This window comes from Oncorhynchus mykiss, chromosome 30 (genome assembly GCF_013265735.2).
Source record: "Oncorhynchus mykiss isolate Arlee chromosome 30, USDA_OmykA_1.1, whole genome shotgun sequence".
Lineage (NCBI taxonomy): Eukaryota > Metazoa > Chordata > Actinopteri > Salmoniformes > Salmonidae > Oncorhynchus > Oncorhynchus mykiss.
The window spans coordinates 27,225,137-27,235,597 of record NC_050570.1 but is presented as its reverse complement, the minus strand read 5'-3'; the positions used below and the strand labels follow the sequence as shown (position 1 = coordinate 27,235,597).

Here is a 10,461-nt window from a genome sequence, read left to right as displayed (position 1 = left end):
TTAATTTGCTATTTTTCTTTTTGGCCTGTCCTGAGATTGACGGAGGCTACTCTAAACCAGCAAAAAAACAAACAGTTTATGACAGTCATTAGCCTACTTTTTACCTAGTGAAAAAAACATTTTAAAAACCCATGCCAGAGTAGTAATATTCCGTCATACACTGATCATTTGATGTTGCCTGGCCTACATTCACTGTGGATGCTAAGGTAAGCTCACTTACTGTCAGAGAGCCCTTTTTGCTACGGACTTTGAACAGTCAGGTTGAGGTTTTCCCGCCCCAGCGCTATATAAGCAGCATGCAGGACCTCTCCAGGTAGCCAGATAGCTCAGGTGAATTCCCCTTTTCATAAGGACTGCTGCAAAAGCCAACTCCTCCACTTCAGGTGCGTATTACTACCCTCGATACTCCACATTAGAAACAAGAACAATTCAAGTAATATAGCAATAAAAAACGAATTCACAACAAACAAAGATATGTTAGGAATTGTTACCTAAAGCTGTATGTGCTTTTAGCCTCAATGCGTATTATTTTGGTTGACACTCAGCTTCACACACAGTTTGGTGCCAATGACTGGCCGAGCTTGTTCTCAAGGGTGCCATTTTTGACCGTTTTTACCTGCTTTCTTTTTTTTGTCAAATGTTGCCCAGATAACGATGATAATAACTTGTTTTGTTATTATTAGAATAATTGGTATTCATTGTATTAGTTAGCCTAGTAGTATGCCACTATTGTAGCCTATTGTTGTTTGAGAGAACTCAATTTGATCCTTGGAAAAGGAGGACTTGGAGAGCTTTACTGATTACACTTCTCTTGTGGTTTTCTTGAGGATAGTAGGCCCCTAGCCGACAGTCATATTTGTATGTCTCTGTGGACGTTATCGATGTGGACGTGAAAAGCAACATCACAATGAGTTATTCCCATGGAATAATTGACCATAATTGAAAGGAGAAATTATCCTATTTTGTAACATCTTGTGACAGGCACAAGATTGCTTGGCTATGCATTGGAGGATGAACAAATAAACATTTCAGGAACTCTTTAATAGAGGATTAAATATAAAAAGGACTGTGTTTTTGTTTTGTTTTTTTAATAACAATAGATTAATTCAAGTTAAAACTGTTTAGCCTTATTCCGATATACTTTGATGGTTTGCCACAGTACATGTTCTTCATGGTTTACCTCAAAGTAAAGTACATCATATTTGCCGTAGGGCAATGGCTCCTCGTCCAGAAGTCAGAGATACCTCGTCTCCCACTCTTGGTATGTACAGTTGGCTACTCCTTACTATCTATGACATCCACACCTCATCACCAGGCAGCACCACACACAGAGGCAACATCCACTCACAATTCTCCTAATCCCACAGATGATGCACATACGGCACCCAAAGACTCAGTCATCCTGCCAGCATATTCTACAGAGGACAAGTATGAGGATGACCCCTGGAACCTCCCTGAACTGCAGGACAATGGACTCAAGTGGTCAGGTGAGATAGATTATGGTTGTTTCTCAAATGGCACCCTATTCCTAACAAAGTGCACTTCTTTACCCTTCACTGAGATAAACATTTAGATGTTTTAAGTGAGAACCTGTGTGACTACACCAACCAAAATCTGGTTCCTCATTCAGTCTCATATCTCTCTCTTTGGAAACAGAGTTGGATACCAAAGGGAAGGTTTTGCGGGTTCTGACTGCGAGTGTCAAGTTCATTCTGCTGGTTGGATTTCTCTACATGTTCGTTTGCTCTCTAGATGTCCTGAGCTCTGCTTTCCAGCTAGTTGGAGGTAACATTAAACCCTGCTCTCTCTCTCTCTCTGTCAGAGTTGACAAAATTAATATTATGGTTTCATATCTTACTGAATCTTTGTTGATGCACGTAATCCAATCCAATCATATGATGTAATATAGAGTCAAAATCAAATCAAAGTATAAAAGCGTATGTTTGTTTTCAACCAGGTCCTGATAAGGACCGACTGTATTTGTCACTTCTTAGGTTTTAACTCTACTAATTTGATGATACTCTAATTATTATTCTCAATTACAATTGTCCTGTCATTCCATAACAAAATATCTAAATATGGGATGTTTATGGATATGAAAGTGTTTATGGAACGTTTTCATGATGAATTTGGCCTTACCTTTAAGCTGTGTCTGCATAGGTAAGGCAGCTGGGGACATCTTCCAGGACAATGCGGTGCTGTCCAACCCTGTGGCTGGCCTGGTGATTGGAGTGCTGGTCACATTGTTAGTCCAGAGTTCTAGCACGTCCTCCTCTATTGTGGTCAGCATGGTGTCTTCTGGATGTGAGTATACACACACATACAAGTACACATGGGACACACACACACACACACACACACACAAACACACACACACACACACACACACACTCTGTATCTTTATCATAGTGCTGGAGGTCCAGTCTGCAGTGCCAGTCATTATGGGAGCCAACATTGGAACCTCAGTCACCAACACCATTGTGGCCATGATGCAGGCAGGGGACAGAAATGAGTTCCGCAGGTACATCTAACTGAATCACTTTCTAAAGATTCATAACACTACAGGTGCTTGAATTCAGGCATTATATTTACTGGTAGTTACTGATCATATATTTAAATGATTTATTTAATTGGATTCTTATTGAGCAGCTATAAATATATACATTTTATTGCTGTACGATAAAGAATGTGACCTACACACTAAATTGTGAGCTGTGTAACCTAGTGTTATTTCCTCCAGGGCGTTTGCTGGTGCCACAGTGCATGACTTCTTCAACTGGCTGTCTGTGCTAATCCTGCTGCCTCTGGAGGCAGCTACTGGTGTCCTGTACAAACTCACCAAGATCATCATCGACTCCTTCAACATCCAGGGGGGAAACAACGCCCCTGACCTGCTCAACGTCATCACCGACCCTCTCACCGATGCCATCATAGAGGTAGGATCAGCGTTTTACCATCGCAATTCATGTGATTAATCTAATTTCACCTTATAAAGCAAAATACGCAATATGAGAAGTGAAAGTTATTAGAATGTATTTATATAGCTAGCAAGATACAGTACCTATACAACCCTGAAACATGTCTGAAACATTTATAAAAGATCTGTTTAATATTACATTTGAGATGATGAAGAAGTTTAGTAGGTTTTAAATCATCTTTAACTAGTCTGAAACCTTTATTTTCCTCTAGCTGGACAAAAATGTAATCAGTGACATTGCCACCGGCGACCCAGCAGCCAGAAACAAGAGTTTGATCAAAATCTGGTGCAAAACAGAGAAAATCACGGTAAGATGTTTAGATTAACGATGACCCTGTCACCAGTGTTGGGGAAAATATACTTTACCGAGATGCCAATTACTTCACACTGGAAGAAGTTACGCTACATTAAAGCTACCCTTATGAAAAATATAGTTTGCTGAAGTAAATGTACTTTGGAAATTACTTATTGACAAATTATTATATGTAAATCTCTACAAATTGCAGGACAGATCACTTTGGGGTCATAATAACAGAATGTGTAATTTAGCCTATTGAACACAAAGATATGTTTCATGTGAGAATTAGAGAGGTTTGATGCCGAAAATGAAAGGAAATTATTGCGTACTTCACTTTATTTTCTTTTAGCAAAAAAAGTAGTGGTAAGTTCCAGTAGCTAGTTACACAGTTACACGGCAATAAAGTAATTATCTACAGAAAACAATACCTAGATTTGAATATAGTTCTACTACCACCAAGCTACTGCAAAATGTAATTCAATTATTTGTTGAACTACATGTAGTTCACTACTCCCTAACACTGCCTGTCACACCAGCAACACAGGAGGTTGGTGGCACCTTAATTGGGGAGGACGGGCTCGTGGTAATGGCTGGAGTGGAATGGTATCAAATGCATGCCATTCCATAAGCTCGGTTCCAGCCATTATAATGAGTCGTCCTCCCCTCAGCAGCCTCCACTGACCTGCAATTACTAATCAGATAAGTCAAACAAGGGGCTATTTTTATACGTTTGTGATGATTGATGATTTACGAGTTTTCCGACAGTAAAAACAAGATAACGTTGTAGTATACGTGAGAGTGCTATCTCAGAAGCTCTCTTCTCAGGGTTAATGTTTGATAGATCTTCAAGTTTGGCCAGAGTGATTCTACTTATAAGTTTCAGTGCCTTACTGATACTATATCATGTCATCATGAAGGTGGTCTTTTCTTAATACAATTCTGCTTCTTTACTAGTCATGATGTCATTAAGGTCATTGTTTCCATAGGTTTTAATGACTTAGTGATAGCCATAATTACTGTGCCTTTTATCTGTATTGGCTTGTGTTTTATCAGAGAGGGAGAGGCGAAGCGAGAGGGTTTACTCTGTCCAAAATTTGTCCATGAAAATAAGGAATTTTTGTATGGAGATCAATGAGAGAGGGTTGAAAAAGTCATTGCTAATTTGCTACGTGAGGCTTATTTGATCAAATACACGTTTCGTAATGGTTAGGTTGTTACGAATACACTTATATAAGTGGACACCTGCGGCATTTCAGCAACCTTGAAAAAAAACGACTTTATATCGGAGTTGTGTCTGTTGTTCACATGCGTAACTGCCCTCTCATAAGCTAGAATGGTCTCACAAGATCGCGCCTGCTCCTGCCTGCCTTCCATCTCTGAGGAGGTGTATTTTCATTGTTAGAGCGGTCACTGGACCGTCATCTTTGTTTTTATTCTCTTCTGTTTTAGACTCTTGTGAATATAACAGTTCCCTCAGATGCCAATTGCACGACCGGTGCCCTCTGTTGGGTGGAAGGCAACAAGACATTGACCCAGATAAATGTCACTGAAACAATCAATCTAGAGAGATGTAAGTACAGCACAATCACTGAACAGCCCATGACCCTACAAAGGTCTCTACAGAGCAATTTGAATTGCCAGATACGCTAAACCAAAATTCTGTGAAACCTGAGAACCCCCCCCCCCCACTGCCAGACAAGACCACATGATACAAGGACAATGACTTCCATTCAGTCTATAAAGTGACTCGGCACATATCCTCATCTCACCCCCTCTACCTGCTCAAATACCCTACCCCACCCTCTCCACCTGCTCAAAAGGCCCATTCATCCTGGCCAGCTGAAGCACCTGAGTGGCCCAAGGCCAAATGACGGGCCAGCGCTCCCAAGTCTAACACAGCCAATCAAAATTAATACCTGTGCGCTTGGATCTGAAATCAGCCAATCAAAACAAGGGAAAGGGTCACTGCTCTCATTATGACTTGGACCAAATCCTGTTGTAATGTAACCCCCTACATTGGGTCACCACACGTCAGGGCTACGTGTAGAAGCTATGGGGGGAAAACCTGTTGACTAATCAAATCAAGCTTTATTTTTCACATGCACCGAATACAACAACTGTAGACTTTACCGTGAAATGCTTACTTACAAGCCCCTAACCAACAGTGCAGTTCAAGAAGAAGAAAAGATTTACCAAGTAGGCTAAAATAAAAAGTAATAATAAAAAGTAACAATATAAGTATAACAATAACGATACTATATACAGGGGGTACCGAGTCCGTGTGCGGGAGTACAGGATAGTTGAGGTAATCTGTACATGTAGGTGGGGGCGAAATGACTATGCATAGGTAACAACCAAACAGTGAGTAGCAGCAGTGCACAAAAGGGAGGGGCTGGGGTGCCAATGTAAATTGTCCAGTGGCGATTTTATGAATTGTTCAGCAGTCTTATGGCTTGGGCGTAGAAGCTGTTGAGGAGCCTTTTGGTCCTAGACATGGTGCTCAGGTACCACTTGCCGTGCGTTAGCAGAGAGTCTATAACAGTCCATAACAATTTTATGGGCTTTCCTCTGAGACTGCCTATTATATGGGTTCTGGATGGCAGGAAGCTTGGCCCCGGTGATGTATTGGGCCTTCACACTACCTTCTGTAGATGCAGAGCAGTTGCCATACCAGGCGGTGATGCAACCGGTCAGGATGCAGAGTTGCAGAGGGAGGTGTTTAGTCCCAGAGTCCTTAGCTTAGTGATGAGCTTCATGGGCACTGTGGTGTTGAACGCTGAGCTGTAGTCAATGAACAGCATTCTCACATAGGTGTTCCTTTTGTCCAGGTGAGAAAGGGCAGTGTGGAGTGCAATTACCATTCTTCCTATCTATTCCATAAAAACTGTGGAAGTCATGTCAGGACCGAAAAATTACCTTTTCACTAATCATATGACCTTCTCTCTAAAATCACTACATTTATTACCGTCTTTCTAATCTCACTAAAGTTGAATGACCTTCTCTCTAATCTTTCATTGTTATCACCCCTTTGTCCCATTTAAATCTTCAATAATATTTGTCATCTTCCCATGCAGGCAACCATATCTTTGTTTTTGCTAACCTGCCTGACCTGGCTGTGGGCCTCATTCTGCTGGCCCTATCCCTGCTCATCCTCTGTACCTGCCTCATCCTCATTGTCAAGCTGCTCAACTCCATGCTTAAGGGACAGGTGGCTGTGGTCATCAAGAAGGTGCTCAACACAGGTGAGCAGACATTTGGCTATCTTCTCAATCTACTCAGAATGCTGGTAGAACATACATCCTGTTTGATAGTCAGCAGTGGTACATCTTGATGTTTGATGAGCCACACTGGTACAGACACGCTGCAGCTTGAAGGTCACCTCAGGTGCTCTGAACCAAGATCAGGTACAACTATGCTGTGATCCATATAGTCACTTTGATGTTGATGTTGAAAGTAATCCTAACGTTCACTGTGGTCGCCAAGCAAATGCTTAACCTGCTGTGTCTTGTCTGTTCAGACTTCCCTTTCCCCTTTGGCTGGGTCACTGGTTACATTGCCATCATGGTCGGAGCAGGAATGACCTTCATTGTCCAGAGCAGCTCTGTCTTCACCTCTGCAATCACTCCCCTTGTTGGTGAGTAGTTTTGTAGCTTCTATCTATCCACTTACCTTTAGCTGTCTCCAATTGCATCCAGACCTACTGACTAATGTAGAGAGCACATACTCAAGTATTATTTCAGTATCATGTAATCGTTCTCCCAATTACCCAACAGGTATTGGTGTTATTAGCCTTGAGAGAGCTTATCCTCTGACATTGGGCTCAAATATCGGCACAACTACCACTGCAATTCTTGCTGCTATGGCTGCTCCTGGAGAAACACTGGCCAACTCACTGCAGGTTTGTTGTAGTAATGGTTTATTTTCATGTCAGTTTCATATTGCTCTCTGTCCACTCTCTCTATGCATCAGTGTTATTGAAGTCTTACTCACCCTGTTTGCATCTCCTCCTCTCCAGGTTGCACTGTGCCATTTCTTCTTCAACATAGCGGGGATTCTGCTGTGGTACCCCATCCCCTTCACTCGGATCCCCATCCGCTTGGCCAGAGCCCTGGGGAACCGCACAGCAAAGTACCGTTGGTTCGCAGCGCTCTACCTCTTACTCTGCTTCCTCCTCATGCCCTTGACTATCCTGGGGCTCTCCCTGGCCGGCTGGCAAGTCCTGGTTGGGGTGGCCGTACCCATCGTTGTCCTCGCCATCTTCATCATCGTTGTTAACCTGATGCAGGCACGTTGTCCTCAGTACCTGCCCAGCGGGCTGCGTGACTGGGACTTCCTGCCCCGCCCCCTGCACTCCATGGCCCCCTGGGACCGTGTGGTGACTTCAGGCATGGCCTTCTGCGGCGCTCGCTGCTGCTGCTGCTGCAAGTGCTGCCAGAGTACTGACGATGAAGAGAAGGGTTTGCAGGAGAGGAAGAAGAGTCTGGAGATATATGATAACCCAGTCCTAACCAGAGACGATGAGCCGCAAGAGACCTCCAAGGAAACTATGAAAGCCACACAGCTCTAACACAGTTAACATATCCATCTGTAAGACATATATAACCTATTTGTAACATGTATGTAATTCTCCAAGTTTGCTTTGGCTTTATGGAGTTAACCAGTCTCTGTTTCGGTGATACTGTATCATGTGGTGTAAGCCTGCACATCTTGTAGGAAAACATCACCAAAACGTCCACTGTATATACACTGAGTATACTAAACAATAGGAACACCTCCCTAATATTGAATTGCACCCCCTACCCCCCTGCTCTTTATGACATAGACTGACCAGGTGAATCCAGGTGTAAGTTATGATCTCTTATTAATATCACTTGTTAAGTCCACTACAATCAGTGTAGATGAAGGGGAGGTTGACAGGTTAAAGAAGGATTTGAAGCCTTGAGACAATTGAGACATGGGTGAATGGGAAAGACAAAATATTCAAATGCCTTTGAACGGGGTATGCTAGTAGGTGCCAGGCACAATGGTTTGTGTCAAGAACTGCAACGCTACTATGTTAGTCACACTCAACAGTTTGCCGTGGGTAGCAAGAATGGTCCACCACCCAAAGCACACCCAGCAAACTTGGCACAACTGTGGGAAGCATTGGAGTCAACATGGGCCAGCATCCCTGTGGAACCATTTGACACCTTGTAGAGTCCATGTCCCGACGAATTGAGGTTGCTCCGAGGGCAAAAGGGGTGGGGGGGAATGCAACTCAATACCTGGTCATTACGTTTAGCAGCTGCTCTTATCCACAGCGACTTACAAGAGCAATTACTGTTAGGTACTCAAGGGCACATCAACAGATGTTTCTATAGTTGGCTCGGGGATTCAAACCAGAGAACTTTCGGTGTCTGGCCCAATGCTCATAAGCACTAGGTTACCTGCTGCCCTGTTATTGATAACGCATAAATGTAAGCTAAAGGTACAGTAGATTGGTCTCCCCTGGAGGGTTGTGCTCTTTTGCTGTAGCTAGTTTATGGGAGGTTGTATAAATATATACAGTACCAATCAAACGTTTGGACAAACCTACTCAATCAAAGGTTTTTCTTTATTTTTACTATTTTCCACATTGTAGAATCATAATGAAGACATCAAAACTATTAAATAACACATATGGAATCACGTAGTAACCAAAAAAGTTAATATTTGAGATTCTTCAAAGTAGCCACCCTTTACCTTGACAACAGCTTTGCACACTTCTCTCAACCAGCTTCATGAGGTAGTCACCTGGAATGAATTTCAATTAACAGGTGTGCCTTGTTAAAAGTTATTTTGTGGAATTTATTTCCTTCTTAATGTGTTTGAGCCAATCGGTTGTGTTGTGACAAGGTGGGGTGGTGTACAGGAGATGGCCCTAAAACTTTAAGACATGATTACTTTGAGACATGAAGGTCAATGAATAAAGGATCATTTCATAACAATAACATTTCTTCAAGTGTGGTTGCATAAACCATCAATCACTGTGATGAAACTGGCTCTCATGAGGACCCCACAGGAAAGAAAGACCCAGAGTTACCTCTGCTGCAGAGGATAAGTTCATTAGAGTTACCAGCCTCGGAAATTGCAGCCCAAATAAATGCTTAATGGAGTTCAAGCAACAGACATCAGACAAACATCTCAACATCAATTGTTCAGAGGAGACTGCATGAATCAGGCATTCATGGTTGAATTGCTGCAAAGAAACCACTACTAAAGGACACCAATAAGAAGAAGAGACTTGCTTGGGCCAAAAAACACAAGCAATGGACTTGACCAGTGGAAATCTGTCCTTTGGTCTGATGAGTCCAAATTTGAGATTTTTGGTTCTTTGTGAGACGGATGATCTCCTCATGTGAGGTTCCCGCCGAGAAGCATGAGGGAAGATGTGTGATGGTGTGGGGGGGTGCTTTGCTGGATGATACTGTCAGTGATTTATTTATAATTCAAGGCACACTCAACCAGCATGGCTACCACAACATTCGGCAGCAATACACCATCCCATCTGGTTTGGGCTTAATGGGACTATCATTTGTTTTTCAACAGGACAATGACCCAGCACACCTACAGGCAGTGTAAGGGCTATTTGACCAAGAAGGAGTTACAGAGTGCTGCATCAGATGACCTGTCCTCCACAATCACCTGACAGCAGCCCAATTGAGATTATTTGAGATGAGTTGGAGTGAAAGAAAATCAGCCAACAAGTGCTCATCATATGTGGGAACTCCTTCAAGACTGTTGGAACAGTATTCCAGGTGAAGCTGGTTGAGAGAATGCCAAGAGTGTGCAAAGCTGTCATCAAGGCAAAGGGTGGCTACATTGAAGAAGGCTACTTTTAAGACTTTTTTTAGTTACTACATGATTCCATATGTGTTATTTCATAGTTTTGATGTCTTCACTATTATTCTACAACGTAGAAAATAGTCATAATAAAGAAGAACCACTGAATGATTAGGTGTGTCCAAACTTTGACTGGTACTGTACTACTGATAGTAATATGTGAAATGTATCTGATGTGCTTTTAGACAGTAGCCACCTGGGCAGGACTTTGCCCTGCATCCTTTGACCCATAGATATTTCACCTGGGAGACCAGTCCTGATTATGGTGCTCAAGCCAAGGTGCACTTCATGAGTGACTCATGGTGATAGCACTTTATAGTTAACT

The 10,461-nt window shown here is 42.5% G+C and overlaps 1 protein-coding gene across 2 annotated transcripts; it reads left to right on the top strand.

The window, feature by feature from the left end:
• The first annotated feature begins 252 nt into the window (after positions 1–252).
• LOC100136211 (sodium-dependent phosphate transport protein 2B) lies at positions 253–10,099 on the top strand. Of its 2 annotated transcripts, XM_036969314.1 has the most exons (14): positions 253–383; positions 1,212–1,261; positions 1,368–1,487; positions 1,657–1,785; positions 2,161–2,304; positions 2,410–2,521; positions 2,741–2,936; positions 3,190–3,285; positions 4,725–4,845; positions 6,350–6,517; positions 6,793–6,909; positions 7,049–7,173; positions 7,291–7,862; positions 9,843–10,099. In XM_036969314.1, the coding sequence occupies exons 2-13, from the start codon at positions 1,216–1,218 to the stop codon at positions 7,840–7,842; spliced, it is 1,926 nt and encodes a 641-aa protein (XP_036825209.1). In that variant the 5' UTR covers positions 253–383; positions 1,212–1,215; the 3' UTR covers positions 7,843–7,862; positions 9,843–10,099. The 2 variants fall into 2 exon arrangements, with proteins under 2 accessions (XP_036825209.1, XP_021455004.2); XM_021599329.2 differs by lacking the exon at positions 9,843–10,099 and having other exon boundaries at positions 7,291–8,278.
• Positions 10,100–10,461: the final 362 nt, after the last annotated feature.

What these genes read in the sequence shown, in the direction of transcription:
- LOC100136211 (XM_036969314.1), top strand. Translation starts at nt 1,216, where the DNA reads ATGGCTCCTCGTCCAGAAGTCAGAGATACCTCGTCTCCCACTCTTG. An exon ending in CAATGGACTCAAGTGGTCAG is followed by an intron (nt 1,488 to 1,656) that starts GTGAGATAGATT and finishes CTTTGGAAACAG; the next exon opens with AGTTGGATACCAAAGGGAAG. An exon ending in GACAGAAATGAGTTCCGCAG is followed by an intron (nt 2,522 to 2,740) that starts GTACATCTAACT and finishes TATTTCCTCCAG; the next exon opens with GGCGTTTGCTGGTGCCACAG.